Below are 26,038 nucleotides of genomic sequence, written 5' to 3'. Positions count from 1 at the left end.
ATAATGTGCAAAAATATTTACTTACGTCATCAAGAATTAAATTAGAAACTGTTTAAATTTTCAGTCAACAATATTGACTCAACATTTGTAGAATGCAAGAAGGAAATAATCACAGACAATTGTACTTTTGGGTAAAAGATAAGAGTATTATTGTAAGAGTTTATCCTTAAGTTTAAAGACTATTATGTAACACAAGGCAAATTAAATACTTAATATGGTCAAATTCTCACCGGAAGAATTCCAGGAAAAGTCCTGAAGAATATCATATTTAGTTAAGCAGCAAAGAATCCATAACATAGTATGACAAATTCATAGTTTCCCCACAGTAAAAAACAACAAAAATAATGATTATAATGATTTATTGAAGACATATGATGTGTTTTATATTCCTTTAAGTATATTATACATAATGCCTCATTTCTTAGAGCAATACTATGAGATATTTTTGGTCTCATTTAAGAGGCAAGGTAATTAAAGCCTGGAAGGTAAAACAACTTACCCAAAGCCACACCTTATCACCTTCAAGATAGGTAAACAATTTGAAAAGATTATTATAAAGTGTCCTAAATTCTTTCACTTAAATGGAAACTGATGGAAGAGAGTAATTCCAGCAGACGGAAAAAAAAAAATAATGATGCATTGAAAAGAAATGGAGAAGGACACAGTGGAGAGGCTCCAGCTGACACTCCAAGAGCACAGGAAAGTGATGCGGAGACCTAACTAGGAGCAACGGTGAGATCACTATCCTGAGGGATGGATGGAGCTTTGCTCTTAGTGGGAGGAGTAAGGGGAGTATGGGTCAAGTCTCACTGTTTAAGAAAGTCGTAAAGTATCTTTTGGAAAAGATGTCCCCACAAAATCTGTAATGTATAAAACCATTGTTTTGATTATCAATATTTTGAGCCACTTACCGTCCTGACAATCTTTGATAAAGAGCATAAAATGTTGGTGTCTACTTCTGTAAGCCCCTCTTTTTTCACTTTTCCTGTTTTATTGCGGCCCTCTTGCTCTTCCTGATCCCGAAACAAATTTATCTCCCTTCCATCTGCTCATCTCCTTACTTATTTACTTGTGAAAAATATTTGAAGTATCTGTCCTGTCAATTCTTTTATAATCACTTTATGTTGCAGATTTCTTTATACTTTACAAATTCATCTTTCTCGTTATACTCAAATTCTCCCTTGCTACACTTCTATCATAAAAATGTTTTCTCTTTCACGTAGAAATGCCTAATTAGGTTGATTTTTGCACACCAGATAATACATTATTTATACTAATTTCAATAAGTCTGATTTTGAAGGTTTATAATAATTCTGCTCATTTATCTTAAAATGACTTCTAAATTTAAATAAGGATGCAAAGGGAACTGAAAATAATACTTGGAAACGTGATTCATTTTGATATATTTATAGGAAAAGATAAATTTACCAGCAGAAAAAAAAAATCACCAAAAGTAACATTTTACAGATTTTTAGTATCAAAGCACAATACATTTTTCATAGAAACAAATATATCACCATTATAGGTACCATAATATGACAACATTTATACACAAGGCCATTTACCATTAAGAGAATCAGTGGCAATGGTGATGTGATACATTAGTCCGTCTTTGTTAAACTTTTTATTATTATACTTCCTGGCCTGCAGGAGTATTTGCCAGGATACAAAAGAAAATTTGCAACCTCAATTTTAACAATACACAGAAAGCTCTGGCTGCCCATCCTGGACCCTACATTTACTATATGATCAGTGGGAATGTTTTCACACCACTAACTCTGACTTTAGTCCATCATCTACTTAAGACCATTCCCCAGGAATCAGACATTTTAACAGATTCATTCAGATATTAAAAGATTTTATACAAAATAGTAAGTGCAATATCAGAACTTAATATTCTATATGACTAAACAGAAGAAAAAACTGTACAGGCATTAAGTAGAAAATCGTTTGAGATTACTTGAACTAGGTAATGGCATAGCACTGGACTGAGGGAAATGTGAAGATAAGAGTTCTTTCAACTTTAGAGTTGACCTCTAGAAATGCACCAGATGATTTTCGGAGGGCCATTCACATTCAATATTTAGATTCATTTCATTAGTGGCATATATAAAGCACCATATAGTATATGAAATGTAGAACAATCATGAATATGTAATTAACTGTAGAAATAACTGCTAAGAAAATATAGCAATATTTAACACAGGATTTCTAAAACCATTACATTTTCATTACTTTTCCCAAAGCTAATGTCCCATGTTTTTTTTTATAGACTGTCTGTTGTCAAGATTTATATGCATTTGGCACTTTTGGGGGATGAAAATAGTTGCTATCTTCTGTACAGTAATGTTACAGTTTTATACAAACTTCAGAAATATGGCATTTGGAACAGTCTTGATGATCCTCCTCCAAGTGTTCCATTTCACACAACAGCAAATACTCTGAATGCCTTTCCTCCTGGAGGATTCTGTAAACTGCAAAAAATGCAAAAATACATTGATGTCATCTTCACAAATTATTTTTCCAAAAAATCATGCTTTCTTGTGACAGTGAAAAGAGCAGTTCTCTGACTATGAATCCAGATGGTCAGCTTTCTTAGGCTGCCCTAATTTATTGCTACTGGAAAGCTTGGTTGAAGATGACATAATTCCTTAAATCTGGGTTGTATGCCGAATTGCGAGTTTACTAAATACATTTAAGATGTGCAGTGCTAATAACAGTAGATTCTACAAAACTTGGCAGATTCTAGGTATTTTTATATTTTACCTTATTCGATTTTAATAATGTAGAGTAAGGCAGCTGTGATTCCATTTGTACCTGGGGAATACTGAGACTAAGGTTTACGAGTCATGTGCATGGCTACAAGTTAAACTGGTTGCTGATACTTTGGCAATGCTTCAGAGTCCAGCTTATTTTGGTTTCCTACATTTGACAAAATTTAAATTACATTGCTATCATATAAATTAATACCCTTAATAATTTCAAGAAAAATGACAGGAAATGTAAAGGTCAAGTCTGAATGGACCTAAGAATTTCTTCGCTGAAATGAACAAATAAGCACACACACAGCATTTGACCTCATTTTGGAGGTACTTTAAAACAGAAGTATAAAGTAATGCACAGCTGTAAATTCTACTTTTTATTAAATTGTTTCTATTTTATTTGGCAACATCGATCAAAGAATATTTTCTTTAAAGTCCTAAAGTTAACACATTAATAGTGCCATTAATCATTATTAATTCCCATCAATTGTAAACTTTTAAAGTTTTTACATTTTTGCATATAATGTTAGCATTTATAGAACTGATGTTAAAGGGTTGTTGATGGAGCTGAGTTAATATTATTCTTTGTTTTATTAGGTTATCATCTATGATTTTATGTTTTAAAATAAATTTAAGAAATATGACAGGTAAATGAAACCCTACCACTCAATTTAGCTGGTAAAATTGCCTATCAGATTGTGTAACTCAAGGGTTTGTTTTATGTATCATGTCAGTGTACGGAAGCTGTGAGCCAGGGTGTAGAGAAATCACCTCCTCACCAATGGCCCCTTGATAGAGTCTCATCTCAAGAATTCTCAGCAGCTCAGAGACAAGCAAAATACAGATTTGTCTTATGAGGATACCCAGATGATTATGCAGAAGGCACTCCAGTTACCCTGCATGGTATATCTGGGGCTATCCTTTAGAGAAATTACTAAAAATGCTAACCTTCCAATAGCAATTTTGCAGAACCCAGGAAAATACCTACAAGTTTCCATATCTATACAAATAAATGGAACTTAATATTACTTCCATAAGTAGTAATGATTTTGAAAAAACCACCAAAGGTCCATTTCTCTTGTTTATTATTACTTCATGAAGTGGGTGACATGAATTTTCTCCCGTGACTCAAATACATAACTCTAGTCGGCTACATAGCATGAGATGACCTGAAAGAGTTCACTTATATCATACTAGGCATCCAAAGTCAAATCAGAAAGAGAACTTGGTTCTAGGAAAAATCAGACTCATTGTTCTTCTCAAATACTTTGTCAGATAACTGGATTAGAGAAATATTCCGTGTCTTGCTCACCTAGAAAGAATGAAACATAAAAACTAATCTAGAAAATCCGAAAGAGGATGAAAGAAATTTCCTAATTATAAGATCAATTAACAAAGAGTGGTTCTGACTTGTAATCCGATTTTCCTGTTGATTTTTACAAGCTCGCAGGAGACAGGCACCTCTGGGACTACAGCTTCTCCCATCCCTGGAAGCCTGTTTACTGAAGTGTGCTAAGGAAACCTACAGGCTCTGCCCCTTCACCCTGAACCTCCTTACAGTGAAACGGGTCCACTGTAAAGCAATCAGAGAGAGAAGAGGGGATGGTATATGAAGAGATGGGTGGTACGTGAAAAATACATCCACCTATACATGTTTTGTTCTGTGTTTACCTTTCTGAGAAGATTCCATTCTGAAAAGAAGCAATATAAGTCTTTCTTTTGTCCACAGGCATAACATCAACGTAACCACCATGATTTCGGACCACCCCAGCGTGGACTGCGGCTCTGCAGATACTGGACAGCTAAGGAGGCAAGGAACAAAATCGCCGTTAGGAAATCCCCGCAGGACGTGCCAAGCCCATTCTTCTTTTGGACTAAAGTCACCGAAATGTGTCTCTTTATTGACATCCACTGAGCAGCTACAGGATAACGTGAACATAAAGGAATGATTCAAAAGTCAAAACGCAAGGCTCATTCTGAGAACCGCAGAAGGCAGACCTTGAGGGGGGCTGCAATGATAAGACCTTTCCCTTTTCTTTTTATTTTTTTATATGTTTTTTGACCTTTACCTGTCCAGTGTAAACTGTAGGCTGACTGGAGGGATCACCTCTATGGTTTGCCTTACAAGGGTAGAAGTGAATCTTTCTAAAAGTAGAGTATAAACGTCTTAACACAATAACTAAGAAAATGACATGAAGGCTATGTTAACCAGTTTGATGAAAATATTTCAAATTGTATATGAAAACACCACACTGTACCCCATGATTGCATTAATGTACACAGCTATCATTTAATAGAAAATAAAAAGAAAAAAAAAAAGAGCGTCAAAGCAAGAAAAAGGCAAATCAAAGCCTTCTACATCTTCCAGGTCCCACTCGTCACTCTGTAAATTTCAGCCTTTGCTAGTTCACACAGGAGTCACCATGGCCAAATGTTGACAGGGCAGATTATTTATGTCTCATTTATGCTTAGTTTTCCGGATACAAATTCAGTATTAGTTCTGTATGTACTAGTGTACATGAGTTCTGTACATGTCAATGGTCCTTTTCCCCTAAAATACTGATACATATTAAATGGGCAGTTACTTCCTATTAAATAATATAATCTATGCAGAGCAATTTTGCCTAAAAGAATTGCCCTAAAAAATGAAGAACGATTATAACTTCTACCTAAATTTGCAGAGCCTAACACCCTGGTTTGAAGGCTTTTTCATAAAGTTAACAGGGGATGTCCTGAAATTATATTTTGCCAGTCATATAATTTGGGTTGACTATGATTTCTATGGGAAAAAATTATTGTTTAAGGTCAGGTCTAATACTTTCACATTTTTGAAACTGACTTCTAAAAGTCAAACCATTTCTTTTTTTTTTTTTTTTTTGAGACAGTCTCATTTTGTCAACCTCAGTACAGTGCCGTGGCATCCTAGCTCACAGCAACCTCTTGGGCTCAAGCAATTCTCTTGCCTCAGCCTCCCAAAGAGCGGGGACTTAACATTAAAAAGATCTTTATATTTGCTTTAATCCAATGTTGAACTAAAAGTTTTCAATAGCTGAGTATAGCCTGAAGACATCCCCCAAAAGCAAATACTTGAACTGTCTCAGTGAAAAGCAATCTACCTCATATCCTCATGGGTCTTTTCTGATATCACTGGTTTGTTCTTTTCTTACCTCTATGCATATGTGGCTGATTTACTTTGCTTTTTTAAGTTCACATAGCATGTACATCTTACATGACCTTGCTTTATTACTGCTCTGTGAACTCGACAGCATCAGTCAGTATTTATCAGATCAGAGAGCCTGAATGCCAAGCTGTTTAATCCTTTTCATGTTTTTGCTATATCATGAAATGCCATAGATCTAAAGCCTGTATCTTTACTCTGAGGAGGTCCTTTATTCACCATTTAAAGTCCACAATGAATTAATATTTGCTTCCAAAACGGTTCATAACAGATTGAATTAAAAATAATTCTGTACACAGTTTTTATTGTGTTCTGTTAAAAGGGTATTATCAGCATTTTTTCCCAAGGCAAAAAGTGCTTAGATATAACATTCACTAAATCCAAGCATTTAAAGTGTTTTGAGACTATTGTTTTGCCTACAACTATGCAGTCAGCAGGCATTCCTATTTGAGTTCAAAGGTCAGAAGACATTTTCTTTTCATACCCACACTTGGTGAGAATTAATATGATGGAAAGAAAGAATTATCTGTGGAAAGAGTAGTACATTTTAATAAATGCAGAAATTAACTTAGTCTGAAGTAAACTATAAAGGTTCAAATCAGTAGAATGTACAATTAGAAATGGAAAGAGAGAAGAAGAAAGACAAAGAAGAGAAAGAAGAGGAAGAAGAGGATGGTAGGAAGGAATAGAGAGAGAAAATGAGAAAGGGAGAGAGGGCCAGAGGCAGGGAGGGAGGGAGGGAGGCAGAGAGGGAGGAAGGATCTCAAACAGACGCAGGACAAATCTAAGTACAAACGTGAGAGCTACAAGATACAGCAAGACACTGATAGGCTACAGATAGATGTAAACCTTGAGCTTGACAGAGGTTTAGAATGAAAATAATTTCAAAGTTAAAGCTAAACCGAAAAAAAAAAAAAGGGCCTAAATGAGGTCACCAAGAGGAATAGGTGATGCGGTATATATTTCATACTTCTTTACATTATCAAATTCCCTTAGCGTTCTACTGAATGTGTGCGTCAAGAGATCAAGAGGGTAATTCCTAAATTTGTTTTTGTCTTTCTCTGGCTTAGAAATCTTGAATGGTTTCTAAATGTCTGCCACATAAAACCTAAAGTGCACTTCCAGCCTCTTTACCCCTGGAGAGCTGGACTCCTCTGTCCTTCAGAATGACTTGGTGCAGCCCCTCGTAAATCCAACTCTCAGCCTCTCAGAGACAAGCAGAGCTGTTTTCTAGGCCCACGTGCAGCTCAGTCACTCTCATCTCTGTGTCCTTGTAGCTGCTACTCATACTCATCTCAACCGGAATTATTTTTGAGGGATGTTGATGATTAGCTCTTCTGAGAACATGTGGATCAACATAGCCTAGTTTCTTGTTCTGGGTATCAGTGCATATCTTTACATTTAAATGTGTGTGCAGACAAGGAATACTGAGAGCCGTATAAATTAGCATACTTACGTCAGAGTAAATCCGAGTTCCAATCACACGAGCATAATGTGGATTTGCCTGCATACAGTTACGAGGGCAGTATACTCTGAAAAAAAAAAAAAAATACATGTTAGGATCGTGACTTCAGTCTTTGGTATTAGTAAAACCATAGACACGCAGACACAAAAGTAAACTCAACATTCTAAACCCTACTAATTTTTTTTCTCCTTGAATTGTACAAACCAGGCAGCAGACACTATTGCTTCTGTTTACTTTATTTACTTCCATCTCCTGGCACAAATGCAATTTGTTTTAAGTTTAGCTAGGAAGCTTTCTAGTGTAGGGATTTAAAGCAGAAAGAAACGTCATGAAGCATCTCTGTGTATTTGGGAGTTGAGTTCAGTACCCAAAGTGTCTGCAGAATTTAGTAAACAGATAACTTGGAGACATTTCAGTTTCTCTTCTCTATGTTCACATCTTTGCTATCTAATCCAATTTCATCATTTCAATTATCAGCTGTAAACTTTTGATTTTCAAATTTGCATCTCCACTTGGGATTTCTCTTCACTCCAAATTTGTATACCCTATTGCATATTCAACATGCCCACTTAGACCTAATCAACATCTTGAGCTTAGCATGCATGAAACCACAATTTAATCTCATCGCCTAGTCCCCAAATCTGTTTTGTCTGTAGGCTTCTCACTGCAATAAATGGCGCTTCCATGATTCCATGTGCTGAGGCCCAAATCCTTTCTTCTACCCTGGGTCTGTCTCTTCATCTCACACCTCACATTCAAACCGTCAGCAATTTCCACTGGCTACACATTAAACATACCCAGGATCAGAACAACCCCTAAGTGCCTCAGTCATGGAAACTCTAGACTCCGTCACCTTCTGTCTGAGTTACTGCAATGGGCTTCCCTATGATCTCTCTGCTTCTAAGTTGGCCCTCCCCAACCTATTTTCTACACATATATTCAAACATACAAATTAAACATGTAATTACTTTGCTTCAAAAACTCCAGTGGGTTTACATCTCATACAAAATAAATCACAGACCCTTAGAACGGTCCAGAGGCCCTGTACCTTCTGTCCCCTCGTCACCTGACTATATATCCTCCTTCTCTACTTCCTCACCCTGCTCCAGACATATTGGCCTAATGATTCTTCCTCAGACACACACAATAAGATCCTGGCCCCAAGCCCTGCGCTTATCTTCTTCCCTACAGGGAATGCTATTCCTCCGGAAATCCTACTGCCTTCCTGATCTCATTGGCTTAGCTCAGTTAAAAGTAATTTCCAAAAGTTTTTTTTTTTAATTTAAGCATAATCAATGTTCAATCAGTCACATGATATTTAAAAAAATCATTTGCCAGAGTTTAAAAACTATCAAACGGCACTTTTAAAAAAACCAATGGGCTCATTCAAACACAGGCACACACACCCGTGCACTAAAAGGAAATATAAACTAAAACTGAAAAAAACAGAATTCACTGTACATAGAAAACAAGACTTTCAACATAACAACTATGTGAAAAACACTGGTGGAAGATGCATCAGTGACTTTCCCAAAAGCATCCTAAAAACACTTCCATGGAACTACCCTGGCCAAATGAAGCGGAGATTTCTTAAAATAGTTTGTAAGAAACAGCTAGTTATTATTTATAAAATGTGTATAACATTGTACACTCTAGTATATATATATATACATATACACACACATACATATCACACAACATCTAAACCAGAAGCATTTAAAAATAAGTAATAAATGAATCTGAGTTTTCATAACTTTGAATTAAAGGGTTGATTGTTAAAAAAGATGCCGTCTGGGGTTTCTGCTGGGGGAAGGGTGTCTGTCCCCTCTGACTGGAAAATGATCTCATCTTATTTGAAAACTGCTGGGCATTCACTGCCAGCCTTGTGACTGTAAAACTATCTGCTCCGCCCTTAGGACCATGCTGTGCAAACTCCACCTGGCCCACATTTAGCACTTGGTTTACAGAAAGCCAAGGTCAGTAGTTCCAAGTTGATTTAGTTTCTACTTAGAGAAGTTCAGGTAAAACAAAGACTTGGGGAGGTTTGGCTTGTAATCTCTATTTTTGACAGCTTGTTACAAACTACTGAGCAAGTAGGGCAGGGGTCCTCAAACTTTATAAACAGGGGGCCAGTTCACTGTCCCTCAGACCTTTGGAGGGCTGGACTGCGGGCCCCGGAACGAGTCAGCTGCTAAGCAGGACAGGCAATGGTGGCAAAAACACCGGCAGGCCAGATAAATGTCCTCTGTGGCCCACGGGCCGTAGTTTGAGGACCCCTGATAGGGGGTGGTCTAGTAAACATTCAGCACTTTCAATGTGCCTATAAGCTTTGAATAAAACGGCTGACATCTTTTAATGATACCTACTTTTACATCTTGCGCATTCAATGGATTTTAAAAACCTAATTGTTTATAGATATATGTACAACAGGATAAGATTTCCTATGAAACATACACACACAAACACACAATTTCTACAAGGTTATGATATTAAGTAATGGTTTATTTTGGGTTGTTCTGCCAGTAATAAAACGTCTCAGGGACATCACTATGCAGGTAAATCTTGTTTCCTCAAGCTTTTCTTGAACTAATTTCCTTCAATTCATTTGATTTTATCCATTTTCTCCAGAAAGTTACCAAAGATAAATAATTTATGAAATGAAACTATCAAAAATTTTATATGAAGAAAATACAAACGTTGATTTTACTAGTCTCTGAAATAAAAAAAAAAAAAAAGGAGGTGAACTGTCCAGACTACTTAAGATCAAAATTAGGTATAAATTATTATTTCTATGGCTTTATTATACTGGTGATAGTAAAAGCTAAAGACTAATTTTTAAAAATTTATATCATTTTCCTTTTTTATTTGATGTCCCCCTCCCAGAATAAGCCAAGAAACACAAATCTTGTATATCAATATTTTACTTGAATAACTTTACCCTTTTGGAACACCACTGATGCAGATTGTTTTATAGATACAAAATGATCACGATTGTGCGTTTAGTTCAGGAAGGCTTAATGCAGGGATGCTCCACAGAGATGATCCACACTTGATTCTCCTAAACCTATTTACATGGCTAACACAGGCCCTAGCATAATACTGGTATAATGTAGGTATTGAATAAATATTTATAAACACATAATTCTAAAACTCCTGCTTTTTACATATATTGTGATGAAAACTTATCAGCTTCGCTTAACAATACATTTTTTTCTTTCTATAAAAATATAATCTATAAGTATACTGGCTTGAGAAATTTGAAAAAAAAATTCTACAAATTTTTCTAAGATTACAAAACAAACCATGATTTAATCTAACTTGTAAGCCTTATAAGGACATAATTAATGAAGGCCTAGTAAATGGAAATTATAATTTTTATAATAAAAATATTTTGCATATAATTCATTCGTGGTCAGGTGGTAAAGAAGTATAGGATAAACCTCACACAGTAAGGGATCCTCAAATTATTCCACCCACTTTGTAATCTGCTCAATTTGGTAAAGACACATGTTGAGTTATTTCAACATTCTCAAATCAACATACATCTAGTTAGCTGACCATATTTTACAATACTAATCTCACATTAGTGAAGAAACAAAAGATTAGGTAAGATTATGTTTTTTAAAATAAACAAGTTACCTATTCCTTTATATTTCTCTACTTACTGGTAGAAAAGCATGCCCTTGTTAAATCAATAACACAGTCTTCTGCTAAGAAGGTTCCAAACTCATTCGTTAAGTGAACTACTGCATTAGTTTTAAAAGGGTAAGTAGTCTTCCTAAAGAAAATAAACTCCATAAAAATTAAGCTCCTTCAATTTTTTAGCAAACATAGTTTGTCAAATTATAACTCTTAAGCTTCATTACTAGTTTTTAGAAGTTCGCTGGATAGAACTAAGACTGGTTGTATAGGGACATGCTCCCTTTCCCTGCATACTAAGTATGGTTTATGGCCATAATACTTCTAACAGTGTTCATCACAGCTTGGCAGAGAAAAATAAATTATTTTTTCTCATTATTTATAATAGATGAATCCCAATATAACTTTCTAAAAGAGAATATACAAAACAAAAATTAAAAAGAAGAAGATGTGTGTTTTTTTAAACTTATATAATACAATCAGATTGATCTAAATTAGGAACTCAATAATAGGGTCAAAAATTATGATAACAGTTTCTTTCTTAAGAATTTTCTATGGATTGAATGTTTCCTTCCTTCAAACTTCACATGTTCAAGTCCCTATCCCCAATATGACTGAATTTGGAGACAGCCTTTATCAAGGTAATTATAGTTAAAAGAGGACATAAGGATAGGTGCTTTATTCAATAGGGTTAGTATCCTAGGATGATACTAATGGGATGGGATTAGTATAAGAAGAGATACAAAGGAGCGAATTCTCTCCTCAACCATGTGAAGACACAAAGAAAAGATGTCCATCTCCAAACCAAGAAGACAGCCCACCCCAGGAACCCCGTCTGCCAGCACCATGACTTGAACTTGCCAGAGTCCAGAATTGTAAGAAATAAATTTATGTTACACCAACCAAGTCCCAGGGATTTTGTTACAGAAGCCCAAGCAGACTAAGACAGGTCTCTGAAGCACACAGGTAAACACACAGATGACAGTCATACACCCTGATATTATGGACTAAGAGAAAGTGATTTTGCATTAGAAAACATATTAGGTGAGCCGGGAGTCCATGGGGCTGAGATAGTCCATTGATTCCTCTTGCTTCGCAGGGCAGGATTACACATCCTTTGAATCTCAGAGATGCAAGAAATTCACCCAGAAACAATTATCACAGTGCTGAAGCCCATATATGTTCAATGGTTTAAACAAAAAAGACAGAGAGAGAGAGACAAAATCTAGAAAGCATTACCTTGGGCAATGTGAAGCAGGCTTATGAAACGGACAGAGCTGTTCCACAGTTGTTTCACAAGTCACAGCTTGAACTGGGGAAATAAAACACAAAACAGTAAGTGAAAGTGATAACATGCCATACTGGTGTTAAGAAAATAAGATGAAAATGTACTAACCTGTTACTTTAGAGACTGTGAAGGAATTAGCAGACTGGTATTTGCTGAAGAGAACAAGAAATGTCCATCATTTTCTTATAGGCATCATCGTGAGCATAATTTCTGGTATTTTATGTCTACGCATACTTCATTTAAAAACATATTTTTATTAAAATAGCCACATAGGAGCTCTTTGCCTACTGCCCTGGCCATGGAGACCTGTTCATCACTGTCTGTGGGGAACATATCCTGCTTGGTAAACTTCCTTACTCTGTAAGCCTATCTTACTTTTCCTCAATAAACTTTGCCTTACTTTGGAAAATAAAAATGAAATAAAAAATAATAACTACATAAGTAATGATATCAGAATATATCAGTAAAATTTTATGCTAAATTCATAAAACATTCGTGTATGAACCAAATCGATACTATTCTTAATATCAGAGGCTGTTCTCTTGTTTTTATTAATTTCAAAAAATTATAGATAATAGGATAAAGCAATACATATTCTATAGATCTTACAATCATATATATGTAAAATTACATATGAACTTTACAGCCACCCTGTGTATTTGTTTACTATCAAAATTAAAACTCTCAAATACTAGGTCCCCATCTCCACAGAATCAAACTATTTGATCCTTCACAATAGTAAATACAAAGCAATGTTGTAAAAAACTACAAAATAATAAGTACCTTAGGAAGTATGCATTATTCATTTCTAGAACCTAGTAAATTGTCTATAATACAAGAATGACCTTCTCCTCATTATATGCATTATTAAAAAACAGAAATATAGGATTAGGTATCCCTCATATGTCAAAATAGTCATTGGTTTGGCCCATATTTTCAGCAAAAAAAAAAAAAATCTATCTATCACAAAAGGTAAGGTGTACTTATGATGGTACTTAAACATTCTGAACGTTAGTTCAGGACTGAAGCTCTAACATTTCAACAATCATTTATTTCTGTTAGCCTCAAATTTAATGTTAAACCTTTACCAAAAGAGAATTATTGTTAATGGCTGAAAACCCACATCAAACCTTTGAACAAACTGTATACACAGGAAGTCAATCCACCAATTTTCAAGAGTTTTTAATTGTTTATATACTTAACCCCACTGTGAAGTTCATGCGATTGTATAGTCACAAAGAAAAGAGAGTATCTCATATAGCTTAAGGAAAGGCATTCTGCCTGAGGTTCCATAATGTTTGTTGCTTTCCTTAGAAGAGGCACTACAAAAACATTTTAAATGCCAGTATCTTTCTACTTTCTACAGAGTACATATAAAATTCAGTGTTACAGAATAAGGTATTTAGTATACTGAATATGAGAAACATTTGAAAAGATAACCAATGTTTTTGAGTTAAATTACACTTAAATGGATAACAAAAAGATGACGGACAGCATATTACGTATTTAGAGAATTTTTCAAAATGCTTTTTTACCCACTAATGTACTTTAACATTATTACATTTAACAGTAATTCAACAAAGTTACCATTGCATGAAATAAGCCATTTTCCCTCAACAGGGCAGGGAGAACATGCAAACTAACCTTTCGTGGGGTATGGGTCTGTCACAGTTAAAAACTGCATTGCTTTACATTGGGAATTAACTGTAAATTTATACACACGTCTACTTCTTACTTAAACTTGGAAATCTGGAGTATCCCCATGCCTATTATAAGCAAAAGTGTTTCAACTTTGAATTCAGATGCTATTTCTTCTTTTTGTCTAGGGAAATTAGGTAGCTAAAATGAACTTTGAAAAACACTGACTTTTCTTAAATTCTTCTGGGCTTTCCTCTAAAGAATGGCTTATCATTACCATTTAAGATCATCTGGGTACTTACCCAATTGTTTGAACGCCATTTCTATTGGATTTGATGAAATAATGTTTTCTTCCTTGTCTCGTGATATCTACCCAACCACCATCATTGTCTATTATACCATAATGGATTGCAGCTCTGCAGATGCTGGATTGCTTGGAGAAAAGGAGGAGATAAAAGGATGTTAAAATATTAGGCTTCTGCGTAAGGCACAGTTACTTACCAATTATATGAGTTTAAATGACATAAGATATTTCTAAACAAAATATCTATACTAATACAGTTGTTACTGTTCACATTTAAAAAATCAAGTATAATCCCAAATAATTACTTTTATAATACTTACCATCTCATAATGTACACTGCCAATAACTTTAGCTTTACTATCCAAACACCCAGCAGGACACTCATACCTAAATGAATACAATTGGAAACAAAATTTAGTTTATTTGAATGTCAGTATAAAATAAAAAATATTTCTTATGTTTTGTCAGTTAATTTTCAGAATGATAAAACAAATTACCTATTGCAAGTTGTTCCTTTACACTGATCTCTTAATCTTACTTCACAGGAAACAATTTGGGCTAAAAGGAAAAATACGAAATAAAACATCAAAATAACTTAGAGAATATGAATTTTCTAAGTTCGTTATGCTCTAATTTGTTATATATGTTGCAGGGACAAGTTTATTCCATTCCACAAATATTCAAATTAATATTATCTTGAGGGATATGCCATGTAATTTTTATGTATATAAAATTGCAATGCTCACGTCTGTAATCCTAGCACTCTGGGAGGCTGAAGCGGGTGGATTGCCTGAGCTCAGGAGCTGGAGACCAGCCTGAGAAACAGCAAGACCTTGTCTCTAAAAAATAGCTGGCCACTGTGGCAGGCGCCTGTAGTCCCAATTACTCAGGAGGCTGAGGCAAGAGGATTGCTTGAGCCCATGAGTTTGAGGTTGTTGTGAGCTACGATGCCACCACACCCTACCAGGGGGAAGAAAGTGAGACTCTGTCTCAAAAATAAATAAATAATGCAGAGGTCTTACACATTTGCTGTGTGCTTATTACTTCATTTCTGTTACTATCGTCCGATCTCGTCCGAACGTGGGTGTCGTGGACCTGTGTCTGCTGCCGTTCAATTTCATTTGTTTCTTCTTCCCGTGGAGGATAATACCTGTCTGACCCCTCTGTTAGAGAAAACGGATTTAAGAAATATTAACGCCGTGTTATATTTGAAGACATGACCATATAATGATACACTTTGATATTCCCATTTCACATTTAAAACTAGAAAAATCGGTACTGTTGTTGGCACAGGTTTTGGTCTAAGGCAGTGATCTAAAGTACGGCATCAGAACCAAAGAAGGGTACACGTCAGCCTTGGAGCCCCTGCTTCATTTGTGTTAGTTTTTGGCTAATATTCAATGGAGTCACTTTTAAACTAAATTTCCTTATGTTTCAATAGACTATCAGTATTTTGTTTACACATTAACATTATGAAATCTACATGGGGATCTAATAAAGTCGGGGTTTAGGAACGTTGCATTTGTTTTCCCAAATAAAATTGGATTCTCTCAATATTTTCAAAGAATCATATTCAAAATTCACCCAAATGGAAATTTGGTCTATAGAAATATTGACATGCTTGTTATTTACTACAATATCCATTTCCATGGAAAGGTTTTCTCTTTTAGAAGGAAATGCAAATGTGTAGAAACTTAAACTTGATCATGGAGAATAACTCCAAACTCTGAATTTAGTTCTCTTCCCAGATTTACCCAGGGCTTGACAGTGGCACGCTTTGGAAAGAGGTGTTTTCATGTGTCCTAGGTCTCAGAACACAGAAAAAAAAGAGGAAGTGAAAAGTCATAAACAGAAGAAAGTTAGTTTTAAGTAAAATATTGGTAAAGGAGCAGACAGACTGGAGGCTTTAGGGGGAGACACTGACATAATAAACAATGTGCAAATGTTTCCAAGAATTTCAAAACCCCTTATACAACAGAGGGACACATATGAGAACTAACTGTCCATACGTTATAGCTCATTTAGCATTTAGTTATTAGGGAAAAAAGAGACGCATCTCATTATGAGCACTGAAAAGGGCTGCAATTTTTCAAATATTTTCTAATACATTCAGTCTACATGTTTGCTCATTTAATAATCATTAAGGAAAAAGTACGTGGCTGTAAAATGTTCACTTCAATGCCCCAGAGTATGACTTTTCAACTTCTGTTATATACGATTTATCTTCATCTGCTACAGACACCATACATTATGTACTTTTCAAGTTATCAAATGAATGTGATAGCACTACTTTTATAGTAGTTTTACATTATTAGCATATATTTTTTGTTATTTTAGCATGAAAAATCACATTGTCTGTAGATAGAAATGTGGAATCAGTAAAATGCGTTGAGCATGGTTCAATAAGATATACAAAGGGGGATTTTGGCAAAAACTTTTAAAGTGCTAAAAATAACTTGCTAAGTCCTTCAAAAACAATTCCAGTTATGGAAATAACTCTAGTCAACAATAGAACAAGGTGACTTTTAACAGTATCTGTATACTTGTCAGTCTGGGGTCAAAGGAGAATTAGAAGTAGTTATCTGAAATAATGAAACTTTCTCTTAAACTTGTATCAGTATAGTAAGACTCCATAATACACATATTTCTGGAAGTTTTTTTCAAAATATTTGAAATAAAGTTCTGGAAACTTTTCATGTAATAATTAAGTGCACTTTGGCTTTTTTAACACAAGTAATGCAGACGCTGTATTAAAACACAAATTCAGTGAATGTTAAAACATCACAGCACTTACCCTTGTAGCACAGATTCTCTCTACAGCCCCCTCCAAAACTAGGTGGGCAAGCAGAACAGGGTCGTCCATGTTTGTAAGGGGCGTGACCCCACCAGTTTCCCCTTCAAGAGATGATTGAGAAATTTACTATAAACTCAAGGGTTGCATCCTCCCAAACCTAAATGTCGAGGGGCAGTCTAACAGCACCATTTATAAGATATTGCAACATATCACTATATTCCAATATTCAAGTAATTACTTTTGTATAGAGATTTAAGACATTTATTTCTTTAATATAGAGTCTTTTTGGTTACTGGGTTTAAGTTTAAATTGCTGTCTCATTCTTTTGAAAAATTTCGAAGTACTTTGCTACGTATGTAGTCAAAAATTAGAAAATCAAACTTCTGTAGAAAACCAAACTCTGCTATCTATTCACCGTCACGCCACTTGTTTCAATAAAAACAGATCTGGCTGGGTGCGATGGCTCATGTCTGTAATCCCAGCACTCTAGGAAGCTGAAGTGTGCAGATGGCTTGAGCTCAGGAGTTCAAGACCAGCCTGAGCAAGACAGAGAACCCATCTCTACTAAAAATCGAATTGATGCCCCAACACTGTACCCAGGGTGACAGATGAGACTATACAGATCTTATATTTAAATTTGACTCTGAGTGTGTAATGTTTCAAATGTAATCACTCAAACGGTCTTTACACAGATGAAAATACATTTCTCAGTTATTTAATAGTGGCCAATCTCTAATAAATCTAAATTATTAAATATTTATGGAATAGTATACTGTAATGAGTAAAACTATAAAAATATAATTCCCTTCTTCATAAAAATCATATTTTCAAATTTCTTGTTTCCTTTAAGCATTGACTTTACGTATCAGGTAACTATAACTGTTTCCATATTAAATAAACTGAATTAAAATAATACACTTTCCTCAATAACACACACTGAAAATGGGACAGCATCAGAAATATAAAATTACTTTCATGTTAAGAAAAATTTATATCCGAACACAGTGTTTTGTCTACTTACTTTGGAGAGTAATTGCACACCAAGTAGACAGCTTTGGGCCATATCTGACCCCAGATGTTCATGTTATGACACAAATTTATGGCACAGCCTATTCTGCTACTTGTTGCCCACACCACCTACATTAGAGAAAAGACAGACTCAGAAAAAGCAAGTTGAGATGAAATAAAACAGAAAAATGTATAAAATCTGAACTTGAAAACCCAACATTCAATCAATATCAAAAGGGTATTTTTTCCTGAGACTTTGCGTAGTGCCTAATTCAACTTAAGAAAGACCTCTATAGATAAATAATTGTAAGTGGCTATAAAATGCAAGCATTTTCAAACACAAATTTATTATAATATTCAAAAGTTATATCGTCATAAACCTAAATGTCAAAATAATGTTCCTATGAAGACACTTGCCCTACAAAGGAACAGAATGTCACTTTCTAAACATACTAGAGGAAAAATTTCAGAGTTCAAATTCCTCATATAACACAATCTTTGCATTGGGCAATGGTTATTAGGAAGTTAATGCTGATCTTAATCCCGTCACATGTAAAAGCACACAGATTGATACATCTGCTTCACATTCACTGGTGACAGGGTACAGAAATTCTGCAAACTCAGTTCAGTGTTAGGCTGAACTGACCTAGCCTTTAGTTGTTTGATTTAGTTTAAAGCATACCAAATGTGAACACTAAATATTAAAAAAAAATGCTGCCTACACGTAAGGATTGAATATCATTGGCAAATGAAACTGTGTTTTTATTCTTTGGAATAAAACTTTGACTTTAAAGACAATAGATCTCTCCATACACATTTATTGGGGGCATATTACAAATGTTTCATATGGAAAATACTTGAAATATGTCTTTTTAAGTAACTGTTTGGGCTTTTAATTACTATTATTGTTTGTAGAAATTTGTAAGCCTATTCTGTTTAGTCAATAACCATGTGTTGTTTTTAAATAATCATATCAAATGACATAAGAAAGATGCAAGTTCAGTAACCTAAGTCCCCCCATAATTGCACAAACTTAATTTGGAGGAATGGTGTAGATACACCCCAAACATACCTGTGTATAATGTGTGCAGACAGGTCCGGAACACCTGAATGGACAGTAGGGGTTGCACTCATGTTCATATGGGTAGCTAAAGTCTCTTACTTCATCATACCATGCTTGTACATGAAATGTTGGGGGCCTGTATCTATTAGAAAGAAAATAACCACAAAAAGCAAACTAAGTTAGAGGAAATGTCAAACAAAATACTGCAAAATAGAGCAGTAAAGTTTGGAAGAAATTCATTTTTGTAAACGTTACTAACCTTAAATATTTATGCTTATTACATTACTAATATATCAGTGATTTCAAATAAAACTAAATAAAAATTTCTGAGGACTCTGGGAGTTTTTGTTATCTGTCTCATAACTGTTTTTCTTTTGGGCACCAAGCTTTTAAAAGTTTGCAATAATTAATTAATAATCTTTCATTTCAAACACTGTTTCCAGAAACAAAAAGCTGCACTTGAAGATACCTTCCCCAGTGTGCTCCCAAGTTCTGTCCGATTGACGGAAGCAAGCCTGCTGGTCCATGTTCCCACACACACGTCTCAGCCCAGGATTCTGCAGATCTTTCAAGCTCTACATCCCATGTCTATAGTTTAAAAGAAAAATACAATGTGCATACATAGAATTTAGACCTTTATTCACAATACATTGTTGATCAGTTCTTAAGCGTTTTTTTCCTTCTCACTTCTTTGCAAAGTCAACATCTTAGTCTGGGTTCTTACCAGACTCAAAAGTTACCTAGATTTTTGCACCAACCTCTAAATCAGTGGTTCTCAACCTTCCTATTTCCAACTAAGGCCACAACACTTTTACAGTTCCACATGTTGTGGTGACCCCCAACCATAAAATTATTTTTGTTGCTACTTCATAACTGTAATTTTGCTACTGGTATGAATCGTAATGTAAATATCTGATATGCAGGATGTATTTTCATTATTACAGAGAGGTCACAACCCACAGGTTGAGAACCACTGCTCTAGATCGATATCCTGGCCTCCATCTCTTGCTTTTCCAATTTGCCTCACACGTGTTTAGAATTACCTAAGTGAGGCTCAGCCCCCTGTAGCACAGTGGTTATAGGGCCAGCCACACGCACTGAGGCTGATGGGTTTGAACCCAGCCCGGGCCAGCTAAACAACAATGACAACTTCCGGGCGTTGTGGCGGGTACCTGTAGTTCCAGCTACTTGGGAGGGTGAGGCAAAAGAATTGCTTAATCCTAAGAGTTTGAGGTTGCTGTGAGCTGTGATACCATGGCACTCTTCTGAGGGCAACCTCCTCAAAATAAAAATAAAAGAAATAAAAATGAAAGAATTACCTAAGTGAACACAATGTACTTACGTGTTTCCTCTATCTAAACACAGTCAACCAATTCCTCCATACATAAAGTCCAAGACGCTTGGTCCCACTGTCTCTAGCATTAAACATGCGAGTCCTGCTCTGGCTGGCATTGTTTCCTCTGTCTAAACATCCTCCTCTCAATTATTTGTCACACAGGCCTTTACTTCTCTTCAAAATCCAGCTTTATAAAACCCTTCCTCCGTGACACCTTTCAATTCTCCTACAAGTATGCAATTCCCCTCTCAGGGCTCTTACAGCTTTGTTACATCGCTTTGTTTAGCACCTACTCCGCTGCAATGTAGGTATTTGTTTACACATCTGTCTTTTTTGAGACTGAATTGTGTGAGGGGTTACTTAACTTATGCTGGTACCTGTCATATGAACAAGATAATTAAAAAATGCTTGTTGAATATATAGATGATTAATGAATCTGATTCTATAAATATAAATGTCTTACACATAGCATAAAATGATTTTAAAATAATTTATAAAGAAATAATTTAAATTACTGAATAAATTATTTCAGTTCAGTGATTACTGAATCAATCTTTCAAGTCCAGCTTTAGTTCTTGACCTGATATTAATCTGAAAAACAGGCAGTCTAGTAACTGTGATGGCAGAAACACAGAATCAGGTAGACCTGGGCTCAATCTTCGCTCTACATTACAGCACTCTGGGCATGTTAGAGGGTGGGAAGACGGACCTGGTAATGTAACTTGAGAACACAACCAGAAGTGATAGCAGTGAGGTTAGAGAAGAGCGCCAGGTAAAATATTTAGGAAATTTAAATTCCTAGAAGTTGATGACTAGAGGTAGGTTGTGAGGCAAAGTAAAGGTGAAGACTGATAATGTTACCAAATCAGAAAAAAGGAAACAGAAAAACAGAATGTCGGCATAGAAGGGTGTGTTTATATATTCCTATGCACATTTCAGGGGTGTTGTAAGAAGGCAGGTATGTCAAGTAGATACGATTAGGGTTCCAGAGAAAAAATTATGCTCTGAAGACAAGAATTTGGAAGTTTTTCACCCAGAGATTGATTCCTTTAGGAATGTGATATAGAATGAAAAGAGGAATACACAGAAAATTCTGGGGTTATAAAAATAGAAGGGGAAAAAAAAGAGAGATTGAGTAAGAACTCAGGAAATATCGAACCACACAAGTTAAAGGAAAACTAAGAGAAAGTAGTCAGGTAAGAAATTTCAGGAGTAGAGAATGTGCAAGGAGGTCAAATGCCACAGAGAATGATGACATTTGCTTAGTACTAATTCATGATCAAGAGCAGTTTCCAGTCCATGACAGCTGGAGACATCAGAACACCGAAGGCTAATAAGCAGATGGAAAGAAAAGGCGGACAAGGCAAGTATGGGTTACTGACTCAACAGGAAGACAGGAGAAAGACAGGTAGGGCTGAAGGTATAATAAGATACCAGGATAGGGCGGCGCCTGTGGCTCAAAGGAGCAGGGTGCCGGCCCGAGGTGGCGGGTTCAAACCCAGCCCCAGCCAAAAACTGCAAAAAAAAAAAAAAAAAAAAGCCAGGATCTAGAGAGAATTTGTTCACTTGCTTTGATTTTTAAAGAATGGAAGAAAACTGTAAAACTACAGGCCAAAAAGAAAAGACACTAAGAAGAAAAAGACAAGAAAAAAATGTTTGGTGAAGAGAAGTTTCTTCATCTATTCATTTAATCTTTCATAAATAAACATTCTTCCCTATTCCATTGTGGATCTGAAATATGAAAAATCATGTTTTCAAAGTCACAGAGTAAAATTCATACAAAATTAGAATAAGCATATTTACATTATGATGCATCATTTTTATCCAGCAAAAATGCCAAAATAAAGTGTATTGAAATGCAGCCAAAAACCTAACAGCAGCAAGAACAGGTGATTGTCATAAAATCCTTAATTCTTCTGTGAATTAATGTCAAATCCTCAAAATGTTCAGTTTTATGACAGACATCAGAAAAGAATGATATAAATAAATGTTTATCAGTTAATCCTTTATTTGCTAATTATGGGAATATTAACTTTATTACTTAAGTTCAAGCTAATTTTGTAATTATATTGTATTTATTATACAAAGATATAACTTAAGTTGTGGTCCTTATTATAATATTCAAAGAAAAATTATGTGAGAAACAATTTGAGCAAAATGTTGATTTTCTTTTGTATCTAGAAAGTCAGAGAAATAACGATACATCTCTCAGAAGTAAGAGGGTTGGAGTTCCCTGGAAAGCAAGGTGTCCTTAAGAGAAAAAGAAATTCTTTTCTTTAATCCTAAAAATCAGATTCTCGCGTAGTACTTTAGTCACATGCACAGTGAAACTTCACTAATCTAACAACCTCATATTCAGAGTACCCAGGATCCAGGGGAAAAAATACAAACAGTTCCTAGATGGCTAAAAGCATTGCCTTGAAACCGCGGCATGCGATGGTTTAAAATACCCTTTCTACCAAAGGCAGAGCTGAATTCCCTCCTCCCTCCTACAGTGATAGTTGGATAGTGACTCTCATCTAATAGGATCAAGGCAGTGAAATTTCCTGGGGCTAGGTTAGGAAATAATACTTCTCCTATTTCCTTTTTTAAGATTCATCTTGACAGACCTGAGCCAATAAGTTAAGATCCAGTTATCCTGAAGAGGTTGCCAGAAAGATAATGCAGAGAGACCGCACAGAGACAGACACACAGAAGGTGCTCTGGTGGTCTGAGTGCTCCTAGCCCAGGCCAGGTGGGAGACTTGAGTCTACAGGCCCTCAGATGATGGCATCTCAGACTAGGACAAATGGGAGAGACCTTAATTGAGCACCAACCAGCTAAGCTCTCAGAAAAGCCCTCCCCTTACTCAAGGTAAATTTACTTTTCTTTTACATGAGAGTCTACAATCTTAGAGGTCAGTTTTTCCTATAAAATTGAAAATAGATCCTTTTTAGCAAGCATATATATAACTAGTTCTGAATTCACAAATCTGGTAAATTTTACATTTGTTTATATCTCTGTTGTGTAGAAACTGGAATAAAAACCTATCACTCAGATGTGTCAGCTCAAATAGAAGGTTAATTGGGATCACTTCAAGGACTTGAATTCAATTGCTGAACATATACCATGGATAAAATCTGTTTAAGATATGATTTAATATTTTTGTTTAATCCATTAAAATAGGGGAAAACATACTGAATAAACTATCATATTGCTAAAATAAGGGCATACGTTTTAATTTAAGAAATGAAGCACGGGGCACGCAACTAAAATTTAGTTCTTTGTCAATATTTAATAAATGTTAATTAATGACAATTTTAAAATTAATTATCTATTCAAAAAATCTACTCAAGCATAGATTCTTAGGTCAAGTTCAGTAATAAAAAGCAGGAAGATTCTAAAAACAAACAAAAAAGAAACAGAAAATACAGCTGTCCTGGGAGAAATATTATCAGAATATAACAACAATATAGTGCATATATTTTTACGCTACAACGTAATATTTCAGGTTTTAAGTCCTTCAAGAATACCCATCCCATTTAAATGTAGGTTTGTTTCTATACTTTTCTATTTAAATTTAGGTTTGCAAATGAAATCAAGATGGCCAAAGGTACTTTTTTCCCCCCTCTGAACTATTCACCCAGCACCAATTTAAAGCCAAACCACACTGAAATTACCATTTCTTTATAAAATGAGTATTTGAGGTGCGCAGAAATAAAAACAGCTCTATTTTCTGACTACATCTGTAGGTTCTTCCTTCTTAGAACACAGTAAAGTCTTCGATGAAGTTTTATTACTAAAAGAAACACACAGAACACTATTGATGCTCTCTGTGTCCAGTGGTAAACTGTAAGCTGGTTTTAACATAGAGTCCTTCTCCTTTCAAGTGTTTGTGTGTGTGTGTGAGAAACTGTACATCTTGACATAGGACTCTCAAAAGTAAACCTAGAAATATAACATATAGTAATTTTAGCAAAATATTGTACTTGCAGAAATGAGCTAGATGTATGAAAATTAAATTGACTACTATCCTTTGTGAAAAGTGAATAAGCATACACAATTCACACTCTTAACGGAATACCTGCTCTCCTAGTAAAAGGATATCTAATAGATAGCTGGAAATCTTGTGTAGTAAAATAGATAGATAGTTGGAAACCAAGGATATAGCAGGTTTTAGTAGAGTTAATACTGCCCGCTTACTAGTAAATGCATCTCAGCACATCAGGAAGAAACAGTCATCAGTCACATTGTTTTTCTTTCTCTTTGATACTTTATGAGAATAGTTTTCTCTCTTAAAAAGGATTAGGTATTTTCAAATATATCTTCTTGACAACAGTAAATTTATAGTTCTTTCCAGATTTACGTAACTTGAAAATTCATGTCCTAGGAATTATTTACTCTTTGTAACTTCGAAATTTTTATTATAGTACTTTGAATAAGAGTTGAAGACCCATGTTCATCAGTCACTAGAAGATGAGCATTTTCTCATAATTGAGGCTTCAAGAACATTAATAAAAAACTAAAATGTAAGGTATATTATTTTTCAGATAAATATCAAATGTTAATTTCAAAAAGAATACTTAATGCTAAAAAAACTTTTCATTATTTAGTATTGTTTTAGATTATATTAAAAGTAGGGAATTAGGTTTTGTGAGATTATTTGGCTGATGCAAAATTGTTTCATTAGACTAGACTTTCACTCTACCCCAAGAATAGTGGTGGGTGTAGGTGATGGGCCTTCATTTATACACTAAGTTATTGGTACTGAAAACTGCAAATAATATGATAAAGCTATCTTTTAAAACTGTCTTAGCATTTGCAATGACGTTTTAACAATTTATTCTACATTCTTCTTTTAATGCACAGACCTATGCATGCTTCACTCCAATTACCACTCCATGATCTCCAATCCTACCTACCCAGGTTCTGAGCAGTCGATAGATGTCAAGAGTAATGACAGGCTCGGCGCCTATAGCTCAACCGGCTAAGGCGCCAGCCACGTACACCTAGGGTGGCAGGTTTGAATCCCCAGCCCGGACCCGCCAAACAACAATGACGGCTACAACCAAAAAATAGCCAGGCGTTGTGGCGGGCGCCTGTGGTCCCAGCTACTTGGGAGGCGGAGGCAGGAGACTCGCTTGAGCCCAGGAGTTGGAGGTTGCTGTGAGCTGTAAGGCCACGGCACTCTGCCCAGGGGGACAGCTTGAGGCTCTGTCTCAAAAAAAAAAAAAAAAAAAAGAGTAATGACATCACTTTAGTTTTCAATGGTGTGGAAAATGGCCCTCCCTTAGTGCCCTATGTTCTGGACACTCACAAGCAAGGGCATTCATGACAAAGTTTCTTCTTGTTTTCTTATGTAGGCAAACACAAATATAAGCATATACTTGTTTACATTACTTAGACCATAGAAAACTAAAACTAAAACAGGTACACCCCAAAAGGTTTTCTTTCTACTTATAAATTATGTGCCTTCAAATTTGTCTCTTTGATTATATGAAGTGTGGTTTCCATTTCCTTATCTCTAACATTATAGACGTAAAATAAGTCTTTTCAATTTCCTTTAGCTTTAAAATTCTATTAC

The 26,038-nt window shown here is 35.3% G+C and overlaps 1 protein-coding gene across 2 annotated transcripts in view; it reads right to left on the bottom strand.

Annotated features, from left to right (window-relative positions):
• Positions 1–1,373: 1,373 nt before the first annotated feature.
• CRISPLD1 (cysteine rich secretory protein LCCL domain containing 1) overlaps positions 1,374–26,038 on the bottom strand; it is a 41,324-nt gene continuing 16,659 nt past the window's right edge. The window contains exons 3-15 of one of the 2 annotated variants that reach the window (XM_003800047.3): positions 19,609–19,727; positions 19,149–19,281; positions 18,090–18,205; positions 17,069–17,169; positions 15,297–15,437; positions 14,772–14,832; positions 14,595–14,661; positions 14,273–14,403; positions 12,441–12,484; positions 12,284–12,356; positions 7,397–7,472; positions 4,434–4,564; positions 1,374–2,474 (exon numbers count right to left, since the gene is read on the bottom strand). In XM_003800047.3, the coding sequence (XP_003800095.1) occupies positions 2,423–2,474; positions 4,434–4,564; positions 7,397–7,472; positions 12,284–12,356; positions 12,441–12,484; positions 14,273–14,403; positions 14,595–14,661; positions 14,772–14,832; positions 15,297–15,437; positions 17,069–17,169; positions 18,090–18,205; positions 19,149–19,281; positions 19,609–19,727 (1,245 nt within the window). In that variant the 3' untranslated portion in view covers positions 1,374–2,422. Of the gene's footprint in view, positions 2,475–4,433; positions 4,565–7,396; positions 7,473–12,283; positions 12,357–12,440; positions 12,485–14,272; positions 14,404–14,594; positions 14,662–14,771; positions 14,833–15,296; positions 15,438–17,068; positions 17,170–18,089; positions 18,206–19,148; positions 19,282–19,608; positions 19,728–26,038 lie in introns of those variants that run through there. The other variant, XM_023519230.1, reaches the window with a different exon arrangement.

This window comes from Otolemur garnettii, unplaced genomic scaffold (assembly GCF_000181295.1).
Source record: "Otolemur garnettii isolate 467f Iridium unplaced genomic scaffold, OtoGar3 scaffold00163, whole genome shotgun sequence".
Classification (NCBI taxonomy): domain Eukaryota; kingdom Metazoa; phylum Chordata; class Mammalia; order Primates; family Galagidae; genus Otolemur; species Otolemur garnettii.
The sequence above is the reverse complement of the archived record's forward strand: the minus strand, read 5'-3'. Positions and strand labels throughout refer to the sequence as shown.